The following is a 26904-nucleotide window of genomic DNA, read 5'->3' on the forward strand; positions in this document are numbered from 1 at the left end:
CCCTGTCGTCCCCTCCGATTGGTTGTGTGGTCTCCCATTAGTCAGTCCTCGTAGTCTTTCTTTGTTCCATGAGTCCATTATTAACAGTGCTTTTAAATTTTTTTGTTTGTAGTTCCTCTCGTCCATCAGCTCCTGCTCAATATAAATGTTTGTCATTTTTTTGTGAAGTCTGATTGGTTGTTTAATCCAATCAATCGAAAGCTAGTAGTCTGCTACCACTTCCCCTCGCTTCCTAGGAGGAAGAAGGAAGAGGAGAAAACATTGTCCTGGCTGAAGAGAACACAGGCGACAGCACATGATAGTGATATGAGACATTATAATGATATGCCGGGATGAGGCAGCTATGCCGCGTCTTCCTAAAGGGGGTTTAACAATATGGAGTCAATTCAGTTTGTCTGTTTCTAAATTTGTTTCACTTCAAATTTGGTCTTTCCTATTCCTGCTAGCAGCTTTATGAATGTATTGAACAGTCATCAAGCATTAAAAAAACATACATCAAGGAACTAGTTCAGATGATGACATGACAAATTTTTGAGGCGAATTTTTTGTCTCTGATGATAACAGACCAACACATGAGAGACGGAAGCTGAGCAGGATCAGAAACACCAAAGCAGAAACAAACCAGTTTTTATTTCCAGCTTGATAAGGACAGTGGTGAAGGAGTAAAGTTAATAAAAGATATCCAGTTGGAGTATTCTGGATACTGTTTCAGATTTAATTTCCAGTGCTATGATCATTCTAAAACATATTTAAGTTTAGAATTTCATTACTCTCACTGAAGGAAACGGGCAATTTATAAAAGACAGGGATGCCCCGATCACAATTTTTGCTGCCAACATGGTCATTTATCACCTGTGTTGCATATCAGCCAATGTTGAGGCAATACAGTCGTTTTGTTACAGCAGCTGGTGTAGCAGTATTAGGCCTCTAGGTCAGTCTGACTGCTTTTAAGCATGGTGGGATCTCCACCATAATACTGAGTGACTGCACAAAGTGAAGAACCACAAAAAGTCAGTCTCGTTGGTTTCTTATTCGCTTTTACTTAGCCGGTTCAATCAACAGAGCAGTACAAAGAACTCCCAAGCAGCAATGCAGCAGGTAGCCTGCAGTTAGTCTAGAAGGGCCACTGAAATAATCGACATGATCTCTGTCGCCGTCTTCTCGTGGCGTACGCAGGCAGTCAGATTGAGGATGGGTGAGCATGTCAGCACAGTGGTGGGAATTTCCACTCATGGGGCTGTTAGTTCCTTCTGCCCCCCCACCCAAAGCTGCTCCACTGAAATTACTCACCGCTCACTCCACAAAAAAGAAAGAAGCTGCGTTGTATTTTAATTTTAGATTAATTTTAGACTAATTCGTAAATAAACCGTGAGCTCGGCAGATTCGACTGGTTCCTTCCGAGGCTACTTCAAACACATCATTTCATTTCATTTTAGAAACCACTACCAGGCTCAACAATTAAAAGTCAGAGATCTAGAGATGTGAGCAGCACCAGAGCGAAATCTGAGCGGGAGATAAGGCGACGCTTCAGCTCCTTTAAAAAATGCTCTACGTTCCATCCAAAATCCTTCTGTTCCACTCACAGCTCTGGTGAGGGAGGCAGGAGGACGTCGCTCGCTTGGTTGCGCTCTGGAAATTTTACCAAATACTTACTGGAAGCAGCTTTGTCTCGGGAAACTAGATTAGAAATCTACAGTTATGCTGGAATGGTCCTTTAAGCCTTCAGCAGGGCCGGAGTTCAGCAGAGTTCGACTGTGTGTGCTCGTATGCGTTGTTCTCTCAATCATGACAGGAAGTGGTTTTGTCCGTTGCCCCAGAGGCTAACTACCACTAAAAACTCATTATTTCACGACAGTATTTAACAGCCAACTCAAACCGTTTCAAGAGAGTAGGGCGTGCAGGGTGTTGGAGTTTTACATCAGACAATGCTACCAGCCATAATCGACAATATTGACGACTGTCTAGCAGGTTGTATGTGGTGAATTAACACCTTCCTGTGCTCATGACTATATTTGATCCTCTGTATTCTTCCTGCTAGCCTGCTCCCTCCTTCCCTCCCTCTCTGCTCCTAGTAGTTTGTTTATTATTGTTTCAGTTAGTTTAACTCCTAAATGTCTTCAGTCCTGCAGACGAGATTCAACTCACTGAAATCAACTATAAATCTGAGGAAGTGTGTTTGCAGTGTGTTCTGCAGCGGCTACATATGTACACACTCTGTCCATCACACACACACACACACACACACACACAAACTCACTCTGCGTCTCTGTTGCTGTAGGTAATGGGCTGAACTCTCCACACAGTGGAGACAGGGACGGTCCAGCAGACAGACAGTCCACTATGCCCCCTAGTGTCCCCATACGGAAAGACAAGAAGGACGTTCCGGTAAGCAGACTTGGCTCTACAGCAGAGGCTCAGAGACCTCCAGGGATATTTGAGGAGCGTCCAGTTTGGATGTTTTCACACAAATTACTGTCATTACTGAAACTCTTAATAATCGATGTAGTGCTGTCATTTGAGAAGCCGGTGAGGGATCACATCATTTTCTTTGCTCTTGCACTTCCTATTGGTCAGTCAGTGTGCCTGTGCAAAGGAAGGGTGGCATGTAGTCACCTCCCAAGCCAACGACAAAGTCTGCAACGCCCAAGGAACTGGTCATTTTAATTTTGTCGCTGCAGTCAAGAGTGATTCCAGGACATTTGTCTGTTGTTGTGTTGAAGCACAAAACTTCAAAACACTGAGTTGGTCTTTATGTGTGCGCCTAGATACATTATTCTTTGCTTGTTAAATTGTTACACCCAATATAAGATTCACTTAGTTTGTGTTTATCTTGTGTAGAAGCCAATCAGTAATGGCCTCCCCCCTACACCCAAAGTCCACGTAAGTACCTTTCCACTCTCCTTTAGAAATCAGCTGTTGTGACTGGTGTTGTGCAGGGAAACAGGAATTTTGCATTGCTTTTATCTTTCTCCTCCTCCCATTCGCAGATGGGGGCATGTTTCTCTAAGGTGTTCAACGGCTGTCCTTTGAAGATCCACTGTGCCACCTCCTGGATCAATCCCGACACCAGAGGTAACCAACACAAACCACATACTGTGTTGAACATCAGCTTACAGGGTGATGAAGGTGTCATGAGTTACATCCTGTGAGATGTTGCATTGCTCGAAACAGCGGTCAAGTGTTTGTTTCGCATGTTTCAGACCAGTATTTGATATTCGGAGCTGAAGAGGGAATCTACACATTAAACCTTAATGAACTGCACGAGACCTCGATGGAACAGGTGAGACTGGAGATACGCTCTCACATCTTCGTTTATACTTAAAAAGTTTTTGTTTTTTCAAATACAATCCAGATTCCAACAAAGTTAAACACAAATTTAACTGAATGAAATAATTTGCTAGTCCATATACTTAACTAAAAACAGCACAAAGGCAATATATTTAATGTTTTACCTCACCAGCTTCATTGATTTTTGAAAATATCAGCTTATTCTGAACACGTTTCAAACAAATTGGGACAGCAGCAACAAAAGAAAGTTGTGGAACGCTCCAAAAACACCTGTTTGGAACATTCCACAGGTAAACAGGTTGATTGGTAACAGGTGATAGTATCATGATTGGGTATGAAAGGAGCATCCGGGAAAGGCTCAGTCGTTAATTGCAGATGATTGCATTCTGTTTTTTATTCGCCTTTTACACAGCGTTTTTGGAATCAGGGTCGTAGATGAGTTTTATTAAAAAATTGAAAAATCATTTGTTCTTTGAACCCGATGATTTAAGCCAGTTGTGTGACTGTGTTTCTCTCTGCCTTGTACCTGCAGCTCTTTCCTCGGCGGTGTACCTGGCTATATGTCATGAACAATTGTCTTCTTTCCATATCCGGTGAGCCATAGTTTGTCTGTATGACGTAATCGTTTGCAGGTTGACTACATGAATTGTTTTATTCTTATAACAGGTTTATACATCTAGAATCTAAAGTCAAGATTTTTCATGCTTTACTTTCGGTATTTTGTTTTTGTTCTCATCTGTTTTATTCTGCTTCAGGAAAAGCCTCTCAGCTGTACTCCCATAGTCTGAGCGGTCTGTTCGAACAGGCCAGACAGTTACAGAAGTTACCAGTAGCCATTCCCACACACAAGCTGCCTGATAAGATGATTCCCAGGTAACTCTGAACAGGAGAGCAAACTTATCAGTCATGTGAATAATAAAAGTATATATATATATATATATATATATATCAATGAAAACAGAACAATTTGACTCATCTTTGCGACATGACCTCGACACAAAAAGCCTTTTTTTGATTGTCACTGATTTCTTTGTCTGTTTATAGGAAGTTTGCGGTGTCCAATAAAATTCCAGACACTAAAGGGTGCCAAAAGTGCTGCGTAGGTGAGTTTCATGGTCGTAGGATTTTCCATCTTTTGAGACTGTGGTTGTGCTTGATTCATGGCTCTGCAGTACTGCAAGTTCAAGACCGGCTTTGTTTAATACTTACATAAAAAACATAGAAAGTGGCATGATGTTATTTAGGTGTGTATCATCCCATAGAAACACGTGTAGAATATTACTCTTTGTACTTCATCTCAGTCTCATCAGTAAATAAACAGTGTTTAGAAAAAGTTTTGATAAGATACAAACATTTCACAGGTGATTTTGAGTTTAATGCATACGAACCAAAGTCTTACCAAGGTGTAAAGTTACTGATACCCGGTGTTGTTTCCATGCAGTCCGTAACCCGTACACAGGCCATAAGTACCTGTGTGGAGCCTTTCAGTCTAGTGTCATGCTGTTGGAGTGGGTGGAGTCCATGCAGAAGTTCATGCTCATCAAGGTCAGTCTTTGCTTTTTATTTGTGTTTCCTGACCTCGTTTCATGACAAGAGTTTGAGAATAAGTTTTAAAATGTCTCAATTTAAGCTCAGCTAAGGTTGTTAAAATGTCTTTAAATATAGTTTTCAGCTGTCAGTACGACTCCTTACTTACACTGGCACAGGATTTTTTGGGATGTCAGTAGTTCTGTGTCCTCTGAGATAAGAGACAAAGCTAAAGCAGCTTCCCTTTCTTACCTGCCGCCCCTCATCTGCTCGACAGAACATCGACTTCCCGTTGCCGTGTCCGTTGGAGGTCTTTGAGATGCTGGTGGTCCCGGAGCAGACCTACCCACTGATCTGTGTGGCGGTCAGTAAAGGCACCGAACTCAACCAGGTGGTCCGGTTCGGCACCGTCAACCCCAACTCTACCTCCTCCTGGTTCACAGAAGCAGGTAAGACCAGCTCTGTTTTGTTAAACTAACAAGCCTGGATTTGTTCTGAGGTGTTGCAGATGAAGAGCCCAGAGGCCAAACTAACGCTCTGCCCTCGTCTTCCTCTCTGCAGACACACCGCAGACGTGTGTGATCCACGTCACTCAGCTAGAGAGAGACACTATCCTAGTCTGCCTCGACCGTGAGTAACATAAATGCGTTTTTGCGTTCAGCTTCAGCTGCTTCAGGTCAGAATAAAGAGTTTTTTGCTAAGGATTTACGAGAATTTCACTAAGCTCCTTACGCTGCCTCCCTCCCGCTCTCTCTTGTCTCTCTACAGGGTGTATAAAGATAGTGAACCTCCAGGGAAGGTTGAAATCCAGCAGGAAGTTGTCAGCCGAGCTCACCTTCAACTTTCAGATCGAATCCACAGGTAAAGAGACAAAAAAGAGCCACGGTTTTATATCTTTAATCACAAAAATATAACTCATGTCATGAATGTGGCGACTGCAACTCAGGGCCACGAACTGACATCTTCTAGTGGATTTATCCAATGAAAGCGCATTCATAATTCACACTGATAATCCTTGTTGTTGTTTATTCCTGTTTCCTTGCAGTTTGTCTCCAAGACAGCGTCCTGGCCTTCTGGAGGCACGGCATGCAGGGACGCAGCTTCAAGACCAACGAGGTGAGAGTGATATGAGTGCCGGTGTGCGTTTGTGGGAATTTAAGAAGAAAATGCGCAGTAGAGGTGACCTTTGTACCCTGTACAAGGTTCACTTCCAGACATCATGTCAGGATGCTGTTTATTCTCAGACTGTAACAGGATTGTGATTGATCGTGCCACCGCTGTTGTTGTTGTTGTTGTTGCTAAATTCCTGAAATGTAAGTGGATTAATGGAGCATGATATTAGATTCATGGTGTAGGCAGAGTTTTCAGACCTGCACAATCACATGAAATAGGTCATTGCACGTCTGACAGAAACACTGCCCCGCACTCGTTGCATCTTATTTTCACCATCGCTTCTTGTTTTCTGGTAACAGCTGGCTGTTAGCAACACTCAGAGCATCCCTGTTTGAGTTGAAGTGAGGGTGTTTGGACTGGTTTGTCCAGAAGAGCTCTGACCTTGACTTTCTGCTTCATTGTCTTCTTTCTCTCATCCTCATACATTCATCAGATCACCCAGGAGATCTCTGACAGCACACGCATCTTCAGACTACTGGGATCAGACAGGTGAGAAGACACACACACACACACACATACACACCTCACCCTCACTTCATACACACGGCACACACTTAGCCGGCTGTTAACGTCCTCTCTGATGTCTCATCACTGAAGACGTGCTGACTGTAGAGATCCAGAGGCTGAGGAGCGAGGCCTCGCCCTGCCCAGGTACACTCGTTGCTCGCTGGCCACCGCCAGCCCAAAACGCTGCCTCTTACTGTCGGGACTCTGGAGGTCTGCTTGTGTCAGATGTGGCTGATCGGGAGCTTTGAGAGTGTCTGAGAGAATTCAGCAAAGCTTCGGGGGATTTCACCTGTTCAGTCATTACAGAGCAGACACCAAAATCATCTTCGTCTGGTCTGCTGCTGCAGACGGAGACTAGTTTTAACCGATAGTAGGATATTAGCAGTATCTCAGAATTTAGTAAAGTCTAATTAAGTAAATTATGTCAGTTTTCTGTCGTATGGACTGGATCATTTTGGTGTCTGTTGTGCGGTTACTGAGCAGCTGAGTCCCTTGGAGTTATGATGTGTGAATGTGTGAGCCTTTTAAAACAGTATTACCAGCCTTCTCCCGGTTTCCCTCAGGGTAAACAGAGAGTACTTTGTGAAGGGCTTAGTGTCAGAGCAAGTCATGCCCCTCTGCTGCCTTTTTCCAAATAACAGGGCTTTTACAGGCTTGGACCATATCCTGTGTGGGTTGCTGGCTGTCTGTACATAATTCTACAGTAAATCCTGGGTCTTTACTATGTCTTCACACTTTATATTCCTCACTGTTGTATTTGTTTTTGTCAGAAAAGCTAATAACATTCTGCAGGCTGGGCTGTCCTTTTGTCTGTGATTTAAAGGCGAAATAGGACTGATTAATGTTTTTAACTTCATTGAAACTAAACTGGATGTTGTGTGTGTGCATGTGTTTTTTGCTGTGTGTGTGTTTGTCTTGCAGGGTGGTGGTGCTGGAGAGCAGGCCAACAGACAACCCTACAGCCCACAGCAACCTCTACATCCTGGCAGGCCATGAAAACAGCTACTGAGACACATGCACACACGCACATGAACACACTTCTCTAAAGAGCCTACCACTAACGCAAACAAGGGAGTGAGCAACCGGGAGACACACTCAGCCCAACCTTACCGCCAACCCACCCAACCTCCTGTCGGCCAGGCAGCTGGGAGATGAGCCGTTCGCGGGTGCAGATGTGGATTCCCAGTGGCAGACATTTAAAAATGCACCGCAGTGTTAGATGTGTATTAGTTATGCGTGTTGTAGTAGGGCAGCAGGGTTGTGGACCCGTTTCTGTCAGGGTTAAAACTGCTGGTCTGAGGCCAGCTTGGGTTCAGATAGTCGGGGAATCTCTTCTCTGCACCTTACGAGAGCGACCTCAACCCAGAATCCTTCCTGATACCACCCCACCTCCCCCCTGCATACTGCACGCTGGGAAAACACCACCCGGCACAGAAGTCTGACTTCAACACTACTTCTACTACTAGTTCTACACATACTACTACTACTACTGCTACTTGCGCTAAAGCTTCACAGAAGAGCCATCTTGCACAGAAAACCTTTCTCTCCTTCATTGTCCTTTTTTTTCCACCTTTTTTTTTTTAACTACACCTTTATTTATTGTGGCATGATGTAACTTTAACAACCAGGATGGCTTTCCTGTTTTATTTGTTTTTTTTAAAGGATAAAAAAAAGAGAAAACACACTAAAAAAGCTTCGCCACCTCTGCTAGCATTGAATTCTGATACCCGTCACCACACCACACAAGTGCTTAATTGACCTCTATTTAATTGTTGTAAATATAAATGTAGTATTTTTTTGACAGAGACGAACACTAAAAAGACTGGTCATGTAGATAGGCGTGTGTATAGTTGCTCTGTACAACTGTGGAGACAAGCGGAGAGACAGACAGGCGTGGACGAGTGACGGGGCAGTAAATGCACTTCCTAGCTCCCGGATCATGTGACGAGGGTCAGGAAGCACAGACCCCTGCAGTCTCCTCAGGTGGACAGCTTCAGTAATGGGATATTACTCTAATATCAGTCTGGAGCTCAGCATTGGACTGAGCAAACGCAGGAAGCAGCACTGATTGGTCATTTTCATTTTGCATGCGTCACCATCGAAACTTCCTGCGTGTTCGCACCATAGCAGCAGTCGTCGGGGCAACGGATGTTACAATTTCTGTTCATTTAAGTTTGCTTCTCCTGTTTCATCGTTTTCATTTTTTTAATGCCGTTTTAATCAGAAAGCTTTGTTTTTTTTTCCTGTCAGGCGATTTTGTTTTTCTTTTATTGAACCACTGGTGTTGAAAATTTGCACAGAGAAAAAGGTATTTGACAAACAAATGTGATGTCATTATAATATATGACCTTGTGTGTCTGCACAGTGTGTGTGTGTATGTGCGTGTGCCTAGACATAGATTATGCACATACAAGTGCATCATGTACAGAGCTGGTCTTTAACAGGTGGCAGTTATGTTTCTGCTCGAAAAAGAGCACCAACAAAAGCTGGATTTACACAGACGGAAAATCACTCATATTTATGCAGCATATATTAGCCATTAGCGGCAGAAAAGCCCTCCCATTTACTGTACAGAGTAAAATGATGAGCTACAGGCACAACTCCCATTCTGAGCTAGCTTCTGTTCTGCTAGCGTCCAAAACAAAATGAGCTTCCTCATAGAGGATTTTCTAAGAAGCTGAAACAAGATGTTGGGTAAATGTAAGTGTGCACTAGCGTGCTCGACATGTTGAACACATTTTAAAAAATGATTGTTAGCATTAAGCATCTATTACACACTGAAAAGTGCTGCATGGTTGCTCAATGCTAACAAAATCACTCGTTTCACCTTTGTTAACATCATGAGGTGCTCAAGTTTTGCTGTAGCACAATTGTAGACACCCATTTATCTGAGATTATAAACTTTATGATGTGTTTCAGCTTTTTCAGAAGGAACAGTCAATGAAACATGTTGAGCGATGAATGCTAGTAGAAGAGAAGCTCATCCAGAAGTTCAGCAGGAATTCTGTGTAAGTCCGAATCTTTTATTCCTTTTAGTCATATTTTAACTTCAGCCTCCGTCGCTGCGACTTTTTTAAAGGCCGACGTCTGTACGAGCAATCACACTACATGCATGTAGATGTACACTGTGTGGTGTGTGTCTACATGCGGCAGTACGCTAGCAGTCTTTACAAGCTGTGACACTAGAGGTCGCTGGAGAGGGCGGGAACAACCTAACTGAGACGCCGTCACTGAACCAGAAATCTCACAGAGCTGAAACGTTCGGGTTTTAAGTGGACCACATTCCCGAATTTCTCATTTTCTCCATGCAAAGACGTTAATAAGCTTATAGCTCAACCAGCCAACAAAGTATAAACACCGATCAGCCACAACATTAAAACGTCACAATTTTGGCGTCTGCTGCCATCTAGTGGTGTATTTTCACCGTGTGACGTGACTCAAAGTAACCCGACTGTGGACTAAAAACAGACTGAAGTATCACAGACTTAATGCGTCATCAGACTGTAGCAACAAAGTGGAAATCCAGTCGACACAATAGGAATGGGAACAGTTACAGTATTGTCTTCTGTAATGTAGGGGATAGCTGTGGAATGAATGGAAATATTCTTAAAGGATGACAACATTTCAGCTCTGTGTACTTGTGCCGCTGAGAAGGCGGTTTTAAAAGGGACATCGCCGTCTTGGCAGACTGACAATTTAAGAGAAGAATGCAACAGCTTTCCTCTTATCGCCGTTCTGACGTTTCCTTCCATTGCTCAGAAAGTCCACATAATGATCTCAACCTCTTTTTGTTGTCACTTTGCCAACATGGCAGCGTGTCCCTGCTGCAGACTCTCAGTGACAGGAATCACACCGGTGCCCCTGCACGCTGTTTCACTGTTCTCATGGGGTTTATTTGTGGATGAACAGATCCTCTCAGTGGGTTCCAGCTCCTGATGCACTGTTGTGGTGAAGTAGCTAAAACAAACCCAGTCTCGGTAAGCGTAGTGAGCTTGAATCCACTGTGAGGATTTAAGTTATTTGTCTACTTTTTATGGCCTGCGCACACTTTTTGTGTCTAAAAAGGCCACAGAGCCTTGCTTTGCACCTGGAAAAACAAATGTCATATAAATCACACAAGACATTTAGACACTAAACTTAATTGCCATGTAGTAAGTTTGGAGTGGAAAAATGTATTCATTTATGGAGCCTTTCATAGGACTCTAATGGCTCTAATATAACCACAAATCAGCCATAGAAGAGATAAATATGAAATCAGTTGAACTCTACTGGCGACAGCTGGGGTTGATCCACTTTCAGGGCAAGACATTTGTTCAGACCAGTAAGGAAAGAGTTTAAACTGAATCTCAGAGCACATTACAGTTTCACAATGTATATATTTGAAGGAGCTTTTCGCGTAAAAAGCCTTTATAATCGAACGCAAACATTAAAAATGCATTAGCATTGTTTTGACTTGCCTTGGAAGTGAATCACTACCCCAGATGAGCTATTTAGCCACGGCCGTGCTAATACATGTGCTTCTAGCCAACACCCATAAACAAACAAGTGTCGCAGTTTCAGGGCTGCAGCCGAGTTTTATTCACACATTCAGGTTATTTAACACCAATAGTTTTCTATCAGTTTGTTCTGACAGTAGCAAAAAGATATTAGCTCTACCAAGTACACTGCGTAGCCTCATCATGACGTCAGCCATTAAGCCTAATTAATCACTTTCATATTTAGGCTCAATTCATTCAATTTGATTGGTTGCTGCTTGATTAGAATACAGAGTGTCAGCAGCCCTGAGCAACCAAACCTGTTACCGGTTCATCGTATATATGGAAAAAAAATGTCAGGCCTTTACATTAGAGCTCAGTTGATGTCAAAGAACGTATATTTTACATTTTGAATGTAATGCCAAAATATGTTTCAAATTTTATGGCCAAATTTAGATCTAGTCTACCTCGTACATCCTGAATAAATGAATTAAAAAAAAACAATATGTCTGATTCAAAGGCAGCCATAAACAGCGTATAACAAAACACGCTCTCTGAGACTTGATAGAATGTCTCTGTCGTCTCGGTTGACGTTTGTAAATGATCTGAGAGCTCATCATGATGCTAAAACTTAACACGTGGGAACAAAGTGAACGAGAGTTTCCATTGAAAGTGACTTTAAAGTCGTCTTTGTTTCCTAAAATAATCCCAGTTTCTTTTACTATGTGTTGAATCATGAGATCTCAAGCCGAAGAAAAAACTCACCGTATCGTAGCTGCGCATCTAAAATCGAGGAAAGCATGTATTGATTTAGTGGAAACAGGCTGCACAAGCAGTCCTCAAATGTCATGTCAGGTTTTCATTTGGGTAAAATGTCCCTTTAGCAGAATAAAGTAAGTTTCTTTGGGGTTGAGTGACACTTCAGTGGTCATTTCTGCTGTCATAGATGCAAGCTCGGCCTATAACCCCCTAAAGCAGGTGCTGACATGGCCTTCCGTTGTGGGTTTTGCTGAATTGTTAAAAAGTCTGCTTGTGTTTTATAACTTCAGCTACTCCTGGGTCAAATCACGAGTGAAAATAATTCATAGGGGTTGTTTTTAAGATGATGTGGGCACCAGATATGTGGGTTTTCCAATTGAGACCGTCACAGAAGAGAAGACTGAGCCGGCGTTGAGATGATTTTCCTGGGATCGACCGTTCTCTGCGGCGCTCCTTGTTTCCGTGCGGCAAACTCGATCTGTCTGGTGCTCCGATCGGATTAAAGTCAAAGCTGATGAGTTACTGTTTGATCCCAGGTCTCCTCCCAATACGAAACTAAACACAATAAGTCTCCTCTGCTCTGTCGCTATTACATCACCTTCGTCTTTTGTTTTCATAATGCAATGCACACGTTATGAAATGTATATAGTGTAAAATAAAAATGGGTTTGTTTTACATACTGTATAATTGCCTATATTTTGGTTCAGAAGTGTAACAGATTTATGAGATGACAGGTTAACACATTAAAAAGAAGGAAGTCGAACATTTGGTGTCCGGTGGTTATTTCTGATGGACCTTTTTTCACCTTTGACAAAGTGAGAAAAACAATCAATGATAAAATAGAATATAGAAGAATGTCTATTAGAAGGGGTTGCTCATTAATTTTGAAAGAAGACAAAGACACACATTAACACTGATGGGACCCCGAGTCCAGGTCCAGATCATATCATCCAGTCGCAGGGCTGCATTTCCAGTCCAACCTGCACCTCCTACAGGTAAGACCAGTTTTTAAAAGGCACTTTGGTGTAATTGAGGCTTTACTTTGTACATTTTAGAGCTGCCACATTATGTTAACTGGAGGATGTTTGAACTTTGAACCAAATATTACCAATGTGCTACATACCTGTTGTGTATTGTTAGAGTAGTTTACCTGGACCTATCAGCTTATGATTGAATTTTTTTTTTGGTATGTGACTCCTTGGGCTTAGTTATGAGACGTTTGAACAGATTTTTTCTTTTTTCCTTCTCCAGATTGTTTATTTTGAGCGATGAAGATGTGAAAACATGTAGGATTTTAAAAGGAAATAGGAGAAATTTGAGAAACCAAACTATTATCGAACTACTGCTTGGTATCTTCACAGCTTTATAGAGCTGTGCCTGTACAGTATTAGGCGTTGACATGCTACCAGCTACACTAAAGTAATGAACATCAGCACGTTAGCTTTTATCTCTAAGCACAACCTCACAGAGCTGCTGGCATGGCATGACTCTTGGTCTTTTTTTTTTTTTTTTTTTAAGTTTAATTATCTTGTGACCCCTCAGATTGACCACGGGACTCGGGAGCAGCCTGCTGCATCTAAGTTACGAGCCAGGTCCATGGGGTGATATACACCTGTTTAACATGTCTCTGATGTAAATGTTGAGGCATTCAACAGAATCAAAGTTAGTGTTATCATTAAAATTTTTCATCAATTCATCTGCTGATGGCTTAAATCTAGATGTGTCCTGCCTGAGTTAGTGATGATAATAACCTACTTCTGACAGCATGTGTGTCTACGTCAAATCCAGTTTCAGTTAAGTAGCTCCAAATCACAAATGCATCTCTGAGGAGATCCAGCAAATAAAGAAGGAAGTCGTTTTTTGTTTATTCTCCTTTTATCTTATCAACCCATTGATTTAAGGAAAAGGGACCAGCAACAAATTTTCTGTTTGGACCTTTTATTGAACTTTGTTGATCTCTTGATTGTCCTCATTTCTTAGCAAAACAGTTCTGTTCAATGCATAGAAATAATTATCACAAAGAAGAACATTTACCGTATTGCCTGTACACAAAATGCTCAAACGGATACATACAAACAGACACAAATAACAGATTAATGTTTGTTCTCCTGAGTAAATGCACAATATAATAATTTCTGGTTATGGCTTAAGACATTAAGCAAGCTTAGTCTGTTGAACTGGTGGGAACTAGTTCAGAAAATTAGCTTTTTTCCCCATAACAAATAACAAAGAGTCAATATCAACCTTTGAACTATTAAAAAGAGGTTTGCACAGATCTGAAAGTTGGGGTGCAAACAAAAAGAAGGAAAAGAAAGGAGTAATCTGAAAAACTTCTGGAAGCTGGAGGTAGAGCAGAGTTTATGGTGTGAGGATGATAGTATGTAACTCTGCCATCTAGTGGTCAGATTTGTAACCACATCATTGAGAAATGGTTAATTTGGTCTTTAACTGCACATTTAATGTCTGTTTCGTTGAACCTAAGCCTGAATAAAATAAAACAAAACGTGTACAGCTATGTCAAGTGCTTTCCCTCAGTATGAAGGCATGGGGCAGGACGTCACATTCACATTTGGAAAGGATTAAAGGAAAAGTTGCTTAGCTAAATGGTTTATACCTGTATACATAACACCATTTATATAACAGCGGTAAATGTAAAAAACATGTACTTTTCTAGCTTGTATTTATACTTAAACGTGTGTGTGTGTGTGTGTGTGTGTGTGTGTGTGTGTGTGTGTGTGTGTGTGTGTGTGTGTGTGTTCGTTCATACAGCTGTGCCACGGTTTATCTCCAGATGTACCAGTTTGGGATTTTTCCCCGGGGCATCATGTTCACCATTATTTTGGTTTTCTGTTGTTTTCTCGCCTCCCTTCTCTTTCTTCTCATCGCTGCTCCTGTGAGAAAGACAGATCGGGGGTAAATTTTATTCCTCCATGTCAGAGTGTTTGTATCTGTAAAGATTGAGGCGTTTTCAGGAAAATTTGATGGAAAAAATATGCTGCTTTTGAAGGCAAAGTCTTCCTTCATTTGCTCTCTTTCGGCTAAAGCAGCATGTTCTCTTACTTCTTCTTGAAGAGTTTCTTGAACGAACTCCTGAAGCCTCCTTTGTCCTGCTTCCGGCTCCTCTCGCTGAAGGGGGTGTGGTTATTCTCCTCTGTCACGCTCCTCCACTTTGTCTCATCCCCCCATGATTGGAACCCGGAGTCCTGGACACAATATATTTTACTTCAGTTACACTTTGACTACATCTGGTACCATTCATAGAGTTTCTGTCTGCAGAAGACCACAATGACCAAGACAAGGATCAAGGGCTTGGCTCAGTTGTAAATGTTGCTGTTTAAAATCTGAGATCTGGCTGTGTCCAATGCACCGAGCCTATTCTTAGTTATACGGTCAGCAATTTTGTGGCCTACTGCTCTGGGCAAGAGTGTCAGAAACGGATAAAAACTGTCTCAATCTCACATCTTTGCTGAAACCCACAATGCTGAGCAGCGCGTGAAGATCCTCGCTCTGTTTGTCGGTTTCCACTCTGTTCCCCAGGGGGCTCTGGACCTTACGGGATGGGGTGGAACACCCTTTGCTGCCCTTGCTGCCCTGGCGCTCCAGCTTGGCATGGCTGCCCAGTCCCACCCTATGGAGGTGGTCTGCTAGAGGTCCTCCATCCAGACCGCTGTTGTCCATCTGCAGGCCATTCAGAGACTAGACAGCAGAGAAGATGTACATGTTCTGTTGGGAAGCATGTAAAAATAACTTGAGAATCTTTCTCTCTACAAAAAAGCTCACCTTGCTTTTACGCTGGCTGGCCTGAAGGGGGCGATGCTGATTGCGGCGCATCATGACAGCTTCATCTGGAGACACGCACCCTCTGTTGGGCAGCTTGTTGTAGCCATTACCTTGGCTTCTACCATTGCCAAAGGCATCACGGGTTGTCGACACGTTCACTGCCATAGCGTGATGTGACGCTTGGGGCGCTTTGGGGCACTTCACGAAGGCAATGTCGATGGAGGAATCTGAAGAGGCAGTGGAGCAGCGGTCGAACATGGAGACATCATGAAAGGAGCCCGTGTCCTCTTCATAGAGGCTCTCCATCCCCGGCGGGTCAGGGGGGAGAAGGAACTCTCCGAGAGCATCGGCCAGAGCGGAGCCCGGTTGAACCTGACGAAAGTCTGCAGGTCTGGAGGGCAGATGATGCTGGCACGACATGGACCTCTGAGATGCCTCGCTCTCTGGGATACTGCCCAGACCTGAAAACCAAAGTTGTTTAACTGGCTGACTGATTGCCCCAAAAGCATTTAAGTGACACGTGTTGCATGTCTGAATTCCTACATGGGATACACAAAGTGACATCATGAAAACCCTGAAGAAGATAATTGCAAACAGGGCTGCAAAGCCTAAAGATATGGCATAGGACAGATACTGAACTTGGGTGCCAAGATGCTGAGTGCATCCTGTCTTGTTGCCCCAGGACATTGAGGCCTGTGCCCTGGACTTAAGGGACTGACGATTTGAGTCAGGTTTTTTGACATTTGCCTGTTAATGTCTGATTTCACTAGGTAGACACTGGTCTATCATCTTTCAAGTCTATCATCTACTGGTTCTTCTCAGTCTGCAACAAGAAGTTATAACTTGTTGCTCAGGATGCTCAGTCTGTCAGGGGCGTCAATCATACCAGGTGCAGATGAGTTACTCAAAAGGACTCAGAATGCTTCACAAAAAACAGTTTATATGAAGTGTTTGTACCAATTCCAAATGACTACGATTGACCTCTAGACGAAAAGCCTGCCATCATTCAGAGGATTGATAAAGAAAGATCATCTACTACAATAACCTGTTGGTTTGTGGTTCCGTGAGTCCAGGTCGGGGCTGAAGAACGGGAGCTGGGAGGGCCACTCTGAGTCAGAGCAATGAGTTTCGGGATCCTTGTCTCGATCCCAATCCTGGAAACGATGGGACTGGATCTGCTCCAGGAGACGTTGCTTGCTCCGGTTCACCTGGTTAGCACGCTCTCTGTGAGGGATAAACAAATCATACAAGCTGATCCATCAACGCTGTTTCCAGCAGGAACTTTTTACAGAAAAAGCTCAGATAAACTCAGTGTATGCAACCCTCCTAGAAACAAGTAAGAGACAGACAAAGTTAGCTACTAGCTAAAGAGCTTAGAAATACTCACAGCATGGCTGCACTGCTGTAAGGGTACGGTGAGCCAATGCTGTTAGCCTGAATCCCACTTTCCACTGTTTTTAACAGCTGTTTCATGGTAGACCTGCAGGGGACAAAGAATGCGGGTTTACCTTGTCAGGTTCAACCTTGTTTGACCTCTTAAGCATTTGTGTAATGTTATTTTCCATAGCCTGGTAATCCTGACCTTTTCACCTCCTTGCGGTTGTGTAGAAGAAGCTCCTGGTTGTGCTGGAGGAGGTGGTGGTACTGAGCCGTGAAGGACCTGAACTGCTGGATGCACACCAGCAGCAGGTAGTAGTCTGGGTGCTCGGCCTCGGTCTGCCTCAGCAGCCCCTGCAGATGCATAAATGAGTTATTTATGTTCACATCTCTGAGCAGACGCCACCTTCAGAGTCATCAGCATTTATGTGATGTGAAACATGATTTTCCCTTTCTGCTCATGTTTCTTTTTTAGTATCATCTCAATTTTTAATATTTGTATTTTATTTTCTGTATATTTTATTATCTCTAAAGTGCATTAGAGAAGATTGTCTATGTTTCTTAAAGTGTGTGTGTGTGTGTTAGTCTAACCTGCAGCAGCAGCAGGTACTCTGGGATCCTCTGAACCGGCTGAAGGAGCAGAGTGTGAAGGGAGGGTTTGGATCCATCACCCGTTATGTCACTCTGACAGAAGCACCGTGCGACCAATCAGAGCAGAATGGTAACCAACCAATCAGGATGGGAAGAAGACAAAGCCAGTTATAAGCAGGTATAAGCAATGTGACTTTATTCAGCTGTATCTGCAGCTATTGTTCACAAACAGCTCTCATGTGGTTCTCTGGTATTAGTCTATTAGTATTAGTCTGCTGTGTTACCTCCAGGAAGGCCGAAGACTTCACGGAGCTGGAGGCAAGCATGTTGACGACGGACAGACAGTCAGGAAGCTCCTTCAGGTACGACACATAAAAGTCCAAGAAGTCACTCTGAGGAGACGGAGAGAGATGCTGTCTGGGTTTGTCTGGATGTGTCTCACACACAACAAACTAAACAAAAAAAATATCCAAGAAATGAACACTTTCAAGTAAAAAAGCAATTTCTAAAAACTGATGATGGCATATTTTGATATGATAAGAGCTTGTTTCCCCGCTGTTTTCCCTCCTCAGGATCTCAGGCTATTGGTGAGTGAGGACCCATAATGCACTGAGAATCTGCATTTATTTTGATTTAAACAGGCAGGTGTTCCAGCCAATTACAGCGTTTCCTCCCATTAACTCAGGGCCAATTAGCAATGTACTGGCTGATTTGTGATATGTGAATTACTGCTGCAACATTGCAATTTCCCTTAGGGGGGGGTCAATAAAGTACTCCATCTGTCTGTGTATCAAGGCATCATCAATCCATCCATCCATCCGAATGTGTCTGCTTTTGCCTTTCATTGGGTTTGGCTGCCATTAGCATCTACACTACAATAACACAGAATACAACCTTTTAAAAAAAAAAAAAAAAAAAAAAAAAAAACTGTCAGTAAATTATTTTTAATGCTTACCTGGAACATGTTGTTTATTATACTACTGACATTATTATGGTATATTTACTTCATTATTTTGTCTGAGTGGAAGCCCTCAAATGGAAATAGAGGTGCTGAAGTGCTCTAAGAGGTATTTATAGAAATAACATACATGGAAATTACATACAGTACGTATCACCATTCATTGTCTATGGAATACCTGTGTGTGCATCGGGGGGAGTAAAGTCTTTCAGAGTATCCTCATCAGTTAGTGACAACAACAATCACTGTCGTGTTTGAACTACATCTGTATTCCAGCTGTCAACATGACATAATGTGTTTTTACGACGGCTCTGCTGGAATTTGACATTTTATTGAATTTCCGTCACGGCTGCCAAAGTGATTCAGATTCGTTGTAAATGGCCGGTCACGAGACCAAACCTTCTGACCCGTCCACATTAACTCAAGATTTTCATTTGCAATCACGTTTACAGGAGCTCCAAATCTGTACAGTGTGGTGGTTAGATTGGCCACAGAAATATCAGATCTGCCCTACTTTCCTGGAGAGTTCGAAATCGAATTTGATTTCTGCGTTTGGGGTTTACCTCTTTGCTGGTGAGCCTCATAAACACATCCCCCATGATGCCTTGCCACTGGCACTTGAGCACACGTTCCTGGAGAGTGTGGAGGAGCTCGAGGTGCTGCTGGATCAGAAACCTCAGAGAGCTGGGAAACGGACTGAAGACAGCGAGAAAGAGACATTATACAGAACACTTGCTTTGTTTTATAAATACAGAATAAAATGACCAAATGCGAATGAAACATGAATGGAAAATCCGATAAAAACCAACATGTGAAAATGCTTTTAAAGCACGTTCTTGGACACATGTTGTTTGTCATGTAATGTTTTTTCACATTACATTTTAGAGGTTTGTTTTTCGGACAGTTTTGGATATTTATTGTGCCACCTTATGTGGCAGACATCTGGCAGAAGGTAAATCAGGTTAAAACGAGCGCAGTCATTTATAAATCCCATTAAACCCGGTTCGGCATTTGCACCTTTCCATTGGCGCTTGTGGTCATTGGGAACACGTGTGCTGAGGCTAAGCAGTGATTACGTTAGCAGGCTGCGCGGAGTCGTTTCAAAAGAGCATCCTCTCTGTCTCGCTAGTGTTTATAACCTGCTCTTATTTGATTAGTTTATTTCCTGTTCTCCCCTCACTCTGAGCTCTCAAATTAGAGAAATTAGATCAGCGGCCACTCCTGGAATAAAGTCTGAGTGTTGATCTGTGAGTGTGTCTGAGCGTCGTTTGTCATATTTATTGAGTTTGTGGCTCACAGAATATCAGAGAGATCTTTTCTACTTCAGATAAGGTTGGCGATGTCTGGGTCATTCTGCGCTTTCATACGTTGTGTGTGCACCCTCTTGCATATATATATATTGTTTAAGTCCTCCTTATTGAATTACCTCCTCATCCCTTATTGGTTCAGTTCAATAATGTCTGTTTTGTCTGTCCATGTAAAGTTTCAGGATATCGACTCTTTGTGACTCCGTCGTCTTTGTGCGTCCGCAGGCTTACCGTTTGTCTTTGGAGGTGAGAGCTTCTGATCCATTAAAGGAGATGTTGGCCTTCAGCAACAGAGACAGGTGGGACACATAAACTCTCTCTGACTCCAGCAGCTCCAGCGCCACTCTCTGTCTCTTATCTGCACACAGAAACACAACGTACAACCCTGAAACCTTGAGACGCTGCGTAAAAGATGGTGGTAAACCTAGATATTAGACTTCAAGCTTTGGACTGCTTCAGCTGTGTTGACCAAAAATATATTTGTGCCATTGGTACACCCTCATTAAAGGAAAAGTTTGATATTTTGGGAAATATGTCTCTCCTCTTGTCTGAAGCTGGGGCCAGTAGACAGTTAGCTTAGCTTAGCATAATGAATGGAAACAGGTAGAAACAACTAGCGTGGCTCTGCCCAACAGTAACATATCCACCTTACAGAAGCTCTAAAGCAGACTTAGTGAGCAGACTGTAAGTAGTAGTGTTAGCAGCAGCAGTGCTAGCACTAGTCGTGGTTTTAGTGGTTTATTATTATTATTTGTTGCATTAACACATGTATTTCTCACTGTTTTCAGACAGGTTGTTTGGTGTCTCTGTGTCCTCTCTGCTATTCCTCCTGTCTCCCCACGCTGGAGATGTGGATGGACAACCTCTCTGCTGCTGCTGAGCCTCCTGCTCAGAGGCAGAGGCTGCAACACACAGCACACACACACTCATAAATGATATAAATATGCACAGTATAAAGATAGCTGGATAGACATGAACGATGTACACACTGAGACTCACTCTGTGTCGATGTGACGCTCATTTGTGGCGACCCGCTGTGTGACAGACTGGAAAAGAAGTTTTGGATAACGCTGAGGTCTGACTGGCTGGGCACACAGATGTGTTCTTCCCCTGACGCCGTTAGCACATCTGCCTTGGAGCTCTTCCTGCTTTTGGACCAATCAGCAGTAAAAGAAAAAGTTCAAGAAGTTACGGTAAGAAAACAACATTTGCTAAGTCTATCTTTTTGCACCCCTGAAAATAAGTATATGTTCAGGGCGATCAAAAGCAGCTCTGGAGCAATTGTGCCTTGCTCAGCTGCACGTTAATGGCAGTAGTAGGCATTCAAGAGGTAAGATTAAACTGTAATTATCTGTCTCTTCAAATATAGATAATCACAAAAGAGCAAATAAGTGAGAAGAGTGCAAAAGGGGCATGTTAAATATAAGTGAGTGGTATTTTTGTGGATGAAACTGTATGATATGAGGCATGTTTCAGCCCTACCTGTGTGGAACAGGGATGATATCTTTGGTGTTTTGTGCCTGCAACAGTTCTATCCTCCTCTGCACCTCTCTCTGTCTGCCGGACACGTCCTTTATGTGGAACAACGCCACATTCAGCTCCTCCTGCAAGCACATCATACCAAGGAACTGCATCAGTGCAGCAGTTGTAAACTGACGAGACTGACAGCGTCTGTGCTGTATTTGATTATGTGAGCCCGCCAGGTAGGATGTGAAGGGGGAATCTGCTGGATTGTTTTGGGGCATTTTTTTTCCCATACAAGTAGGCATTAATGCATTTAAAACAAATGTAAATGATGCAATGTGTGCACAAACCTGATTGCAAAAAAAGTTAGCCGTGGCTAATTTGCAGTCCTGGTCTCTGGTTTGGTTTTCAGGTAAAAACATGTGATACAACACTCTCACACAGTCATTCCTTATTATTCTTAATTAAGAAGCAATGGGATTTATATCATATATTTGCCAGTTGTGTGCACGGTCTGTGGTGTGGTGTGACAACGCATACACACATTTCTTATACCGTTGTGCGTTCAACTGGAGTTCCATTCAATTCCACATGTAGCCATCATAAAGAATATACCAAATGTCTAAAATACCAAAAACATGTGTGTAGATGCAACATACAGAAGCAAAAGTGGGTGGAGGAAGTTGGTGCGTTGTTGTCTATGCAGAGAAATGCGATAAGACGTGCAGGCCTGTCAGCATTTCCTCTACTGCTGGATGTCTGGAGGAGCTGCCTTCCTATCTAATAAATGAAATTAGTTTACAGTTCCAACAGAGTTGCAGTCAGATGCTCTAAATTGTGTTACAGCGGCCTCTTGACCTCACCGAGAATAGACTGTGTGTGTGTGTTTGTGTGTGCGTGTGTGTGTGTGTGTTTGTGTGTGTGGTCTCCAGCACCTTCAAAGTGTTGAGGGAGTTCTTGAGGCTCATTATCTTATCATCCACGTCAGTCTGATGGGCCTGGAGTTTCTCCTCCAGGCCGTGGTCCCTCTGGCGCAGCTCGCACAGCTCCACCAGGGCGGTATGGAGCCCCTCGCGCAGCTCAGCCACCAGGCCCTGCAGCTGCATCGCAAGAAGCAACGAGAATACATGATGTTTTCAGGGGCCTGTTTCGCTGCCGTTGACTTCTTTCAGTGTTTCTGCTGTAGTGAGGAGATTTAACTCTTTAACTTTATGAGTTCTTTTAGTTGCTGGGGTTATGGCTAATTATTTGAGTCTTTGTATTTAATTGAATCTATTTTCTTATTATTTTTTCTTGTTATTTTAGGATTAGGATTAGTTATTTTAAGGCCATAGAATTTCCACCAAGTCTGAAAGTGAATTTATTGGCTTTCTCTTTTATTTTGTGTCTGTTATGAGTCTTGTTTTATCAGTTTTTGTGGGGTTTTTTTTACAACTTATTGTGATTTGAGTGCATCTCTCAGACTTCATTTGTACAGTCTATTATAGTTGAGAACATTTGCTTTCAACAACTCATTCTTGTCTAATTTAACACTTCATCATCATGTCTTTCTTTCTCTAAACAAATGTTGTTTTCTCACCATTTTAATAATATCCTATAAGTAGTGGATTCTGTATCCACATTCTACAGTTAGTCTTAGTTTTCATTCATAGCTGATAGAATTTATTCAGCAGAGATAACCGAATCAGCTCCTGGGAACACTACGTGGGTCGAAGCAGCTCTCTCCATCTCTCTCTCTCTCTCTCGGTCATGTGAAAGGCATCAGGCGGCAGATTGAATAGAGCGTCTGTCCTGTTTGCCCTCTCCTTCCTTTCTGAGGCTATCGGTGGTTAACGCTGCTGGTGTCTGTTGCAGATCTGAAGACGTGCAACAGTATGAGTTCCTCATAGATCTCATTCTTTAATTACATCAGTTAAATCATTGCATCAAAATGCTAAAAGTTCAGACATAATGTGAGTATTATGGGGATGTTTGTGACCTCAGTGAGACCTATTCAAAACTCAATTTGAAAACTATAACATTTAATTTTTGTTTAGTTTTTCACAGCAACCTTTTTTGACAGCGTGTAAAACGTAAACTCCAAAATCTGCTCTGCTATTTGACATTGGTTCAAGTAAATTCTACATTATGAACACACTCGCACAGAGCTCCTGCATGAAAAACATCATAACTTCATTTGTTCTCTCATTTTTCAGCGCACGGCTCGTCTAATCCGTGCAGTTCTGCCCTTCTGCGTTCTGTCTGTGAGCGAATGTGCCCTCATCAAATGTCACGAGACGTTTCATGTAAATCCGAGTTACATGAAACAATTCTTCACACACTATATTTTCCCATCACATGCAACGTGATGAGAGGGGCTGAGACGCTGTGCTTCCCCTGCCATGTTCCCCACACGCTGAGCGAGCGGCGTTTGTGGCTTCGCTTTTAATCTCAACAGTGTCTCTTTAACAAGTAGAAGCTGTCGGTCTGAGCTCTGAGGGAAGAGGCCAACAGTTCATCTTTAATGAGAAGTAAATATGAAAACAAGTCAAACAAGTCAGGGCTGTTGTCGTGGCTGACATCATTATATTAATATTTAAATAGCTCCACTCCCAGAATGCTGTTTATTCAGTTTAAGACACATCACTGTGTCCTCTGTCAGAGTTTTGAATCTGCAGCACAACAACAGATATTATTTAGTCTGCAGCAACAAAAGCCTGACGCACAGTAAGTCAAACTATCAAAGCAGTGGATGTTGAACTGCCGGTGAGCAATTTCTACTCTTCTATCCAAGAACCTCTAAAGACAATTAAACACACACATTACTAATTTGACCTTTGACCTTTTTGTGACTAATGATCCCATGTTTGCTTAAGATCCTGTGAAGATCCCACGTCACGCGGTCAAGACGTCAGAGTTTGTTATACGACTGGCTAGCAGCAGGTTAGGTTTAGTAATAGCAGCTGACACAAAAACCTTTAAGATGTAGACAGAGAATGAGAAGTTTTGGAGGTCAACTGTACCAGCTGTATCCGAGTTGACAGCCATTGGGAGTTTTTCTTTTAATATTCCAATATTCCCCCAGTGAGGTTCAAGCCAAAAGGTTACGTAAGCTCCCGATTACCTGAGCGATCTCTAGGTTAGCCTCCTCCACGATTTCCTCTTTATCTAAACAAAACAAAAAAAACCTCAGTTAGTCATCCACACAGGCAACAGTTCACGTTTTAAAAATGCTCCGTTATGGGATTACTTCATATGGAAAAGCATGAATGGATGGCCCATTCATGCCCTGGATAGAATGTGTTTTAATGTAAGAGTGGAGAAAATGTGACTCGACATTCCACTGGCCTGAATGTCATCATAGAAGATTCTGATATGAACAATGAACCTGACTGTGCCGTACCCTGCACAGTGTAGTCTAAAGGCCGGTAAACAGAATCTAACTCACAGGAATGCCTTTCACAAACTCATGGTTCATAAACCTTCTTCATTCAAGGAACACGTAGTTTAATTTCAACCAGAAACATCGTGAGTCACATGAATTATTAGACACAGATTTAAACGTAAGCCAACCAAACGATGTTTCCACCCACCTATCCTTGCAACACATTATATTTGTTGCGCTAAAGTCATCATATTTTTATCAAACCAGAATAATAAGCCTTTGTGATGGAGGAAAAGCATATTCACCAGGGTTGATGATGAATATTTAATGCCACAAAGGTCGAGGTTAGGACAGGAAGTGCTGAATATGCCAGTGCATCAGCGAGAGAGGTTCATCCAACTGCATGTGAGAGTAAGCCTCATTTTGACGTCCTCTCACTGTGTGTGTGTCAGTCTTCCTGTGACTTGTGGTAACTGTTCTTCCTGGAAGAGTCTCCTGATGGAATCTCATGTTCGTTTCCACTGATTTCTCGCTGTGGGTGAGTTTTGAGGGACGTGTTTACGAAATGATTGGACCGCTGGAGGATTTTCTTTGTAACGCAGTGCAGTTTGGGACAGTTAACTGGTTGTATAAAAGCACAATGCGTCTGTTTGTTGTGGAAATGTCACAGGTCAAAGCTGCTGTGAACATCGCAGAGGGTCATCTGAAATACATATTTAACATATATTACCATGTATAACTGACAAGGCCGGCAGGCACAACGTACCAGATCAGTACTGTCTAATAATTCTTAAAGAGCAAAAGAAAGGAATACACAGTGTCCAACAACAGTCTTTCTATCTGTAGGATATACAGTATGACAAACGTCCTCTGACGGCTGGCAGCAGTTGCTACAGGCCAGGAAAGGTTGGTGTCAGGATGTCATCGTTGAGCTCTACTGTCCCAGAGTGACCCCAAGCTTAAAGACAAACTGGCTGCCACTGGGAAACCAGAAGGATGTGGCTGTGTGATCAGAGCGCTGATGGGAAAACACAAGATGTTCTGACTGTACGCTTATTTAAATTCAGTTAGCAATAACATTAGAACTTATGGTATAAAAGTAACTGATGCTAAGGGACACTGCATGGTGCATGGGAGCCAGTAAACACTAATGTGTGAAAACGTCCTGCGTGATTCATTTCCTGTATCGTCAGGCACTCGTCTGCTTCCATAAAGGATTGTATGTGTCGACTTTTTAACCACATTTTCAGCTCCTGGAGCAACAAGGCTCGGCATTTGGTGAGAGAGTCATTATTGTCTACTTGAGCTAGACTGATAAATCAGCCGGGGCCGATATTTTTATTAGACGTATATCTGTGTCAGTGTTTCTGCCAGTAAGTGACAAGTAATTGCAGGACAGACATGCTGAGTTTCTAGAGACAATCAGCAAAACAATTCAACAGTTGTTGCATTTGCAAAATTAAAAGTCCTGCTTACATATCTTGAATAGAAAAAAAAAGTTAAGGGATATAAAAAATGCTTAAGCCTTTATGTTAAAAAAAAACGAAGGACATGATAATACCAGGTGGTATATTGTTATTGGATTTTTTTAACTCTTAATTGTTGATATCAGTATCGGCCCCCAAAGTTCAGTATCGGTCAGACTTCTGTTTCTACTGCATGTACTGCATCCTCCCTCCCTGAAAGTAAAACGATATTTTTTACATGTATTGATAGATATCTCGGGAGCTTGTTGGATTAAAAAAAAACAACAACAACAAATGAGTGGTGCTGTATCAAGGTAAAGAAAGAAAGAAAGAAAGAACAACATCTGCAGTCTGCAACCAGTATCGTTCAAACCATCGATCCTTTGTTGGACCAAACCTGCTGCATTTAAAGTCACTGCAGCCAGTCGAGGAAAGAAAACCCGGATGAACATTGGAAATTCTGCATGTTGTCACATAATACTGCTCTTTCATGCCTTTATGTTAAACAAAAGTTGGACTTTTCCCCTGAGAAAAGCAAATGTGAACCTCAAATGTGAAGATTTTCTTTTTTTTTTTTTTTTTGACACCTGTTTTACCTTCTGACATGCCTTCCATCTTGTCTTCTGTTTCTGTGTCGCCATTCTCCATGTTTGGGTATCCTGTCCGGTTTGGTCCAATCTAGCTCACAGCTGTCCGGTTCTGCAGTCCTTATCCAGTTCACGAAGGCTTCAGTCCGCTCCCCTGCCTTGTTCTTCTCCTCCGAACAACTGTATCCTTTGCTGTGATCACTCGCTTTCTCTCCTCCAAAGCATGTGAGTCCTATGATTTCTCTTTTGCACAATAAGGCCCTTGTCTTCAGAGAGTAGAG

The 26904-nt window shown here is 42.5% G+C and overlaps 2 protein-coding genes across 10 annotated transcripts in view; one reads left to right on the forward strand and one right to left on the reverse strand.

The window, feature by feature from the left end:
• Positions 1-12492, forward strand: part of LOC121613480 (mitogen-activated protein kinase kinase kinase kinase 3-like) — a 45383-nt gene extending 32891 nt beyond the window's left edge. For 5 of the 9 annotated variants that reach the window (XM_041946848.1, XM_041946854.1, XM_041946852.1 and 2 more), the window contains 14 exons: positions 2279-2385; positions 2839-2880; positions 2988-3072; positions 3201-3280; positions 3821-3881; positions 4044-4161; positions 4333-4391; positions 4730-4833; positions 5093-5264; positions 5377-5445; positions 5584-5676; positions 5861-5931; positions 6422-6477; positions 6586-7376. In XM_041946848.1, the coding sequence (XP_041802782.1) occupies positions 2279-2385; positions 2839-2880; positions 2988-3072; positions 3201-3280; positions 3821-3881; positions 4044-4161; positions 4333-4391; positions 4730-4833; positions 5093-5264; positions 5377-5445; positions 5584-5676; positions 5861-5931; positions 6422-6477; positions 6586-6730 (1262 nt within the window). In that variant the 3' untranslated portion in view covers positions 6731-7376. Of the gene's footprint in view, positions 1-2278; positions 2386-2838; positions 2881-2987; positions 3073-3200; positions 3281-3820; positions 3882-4043; positions 4162-4332; positions 4392-4729; positions 4834-5092; positions 5265-5376; positions 5446-5583; positions 5677-5860; positions 5932-6421; positions 6478-6585; positions 7377-7416 lie in introns of those variants that run through there. The other 4 variants (XM_041946850.1, XM_041946855.1, XM_041946856.1 and 1 more) reach the window with 2 other exon arrangements.
• A 1998-nt stretch (positions 12493-14490) lies between these two features.
• On the reverse strand, positions 14491-26684 carry arhgef33 (Rho guanine nucleotide exchange factor (GEF) 33). Its single transcript, XM_041948159.1, has 17 exons — positions 26633-26684; positions 24310-24353; positions 22142-22306; positions 21225-21346; positions 20742-20827; positions 20522-20644; positions 19974-20100; positions 18999-19131; positions 17762-17869; positions 17478-17570; positions 17092-17240; positions 16900-16989; positions 16555-16733; positions 15510-15970; positions 15207-15425; positions 14790-14932; positions 14491-14620 (listed from the first exon to the last, which is right to left on the reverse strand). The coding sequence occupies exons 1-17, from the start codon at positions 26682-26684 to the stop codon at positions 14491-14493; spliced, it is 2424 nt and encodes an 807-aa protein (XP_041804093.1).
• Between the last annotated feature and the right edge of the window lie 220 nt (positions 26685-26904).

This window comes from Chelmon rostratus, chromosome 11, assembly GCF_017976325.1.
Source record: "Chelmon rostratus isolate fCheRos1 chromosome 11, fCheRos1.pri, whole genome shotgun sequence".
Classification (NCBI taxonomy): Eukaryota; Metazoa; Chordata; class Actinopteri; order Chaetodontiformes; family Chaetodontidae; genus Chelmon; species Chelmon rostratus.

Excerpts from the sequence above, each read along its gene's own strand:
- arhgef33 (XM_041948159.1), bottom strand. The coding sequence starts at position 26,684 with ATGGAGAATGGCGACACAGAAACAGAAGACAAGATGGAAGGCATGTCA. Across the intron at positions 20,101-20,521 it reads AAACAACCTGTCTGAAAACA|ATAAGAGACAGAGAGTGGCG; the intron begins GTGAGAAATACA and ends TTCTGTGTGCAG. Across the intron at positions 19,132-19,973 it reads CTCACCTCCAAAGACAAACG|TCCGTTTCCCAGCTCTCTGA; the intron begins GTAAGCCTGCGG and ends CGCTGTCTTCAG.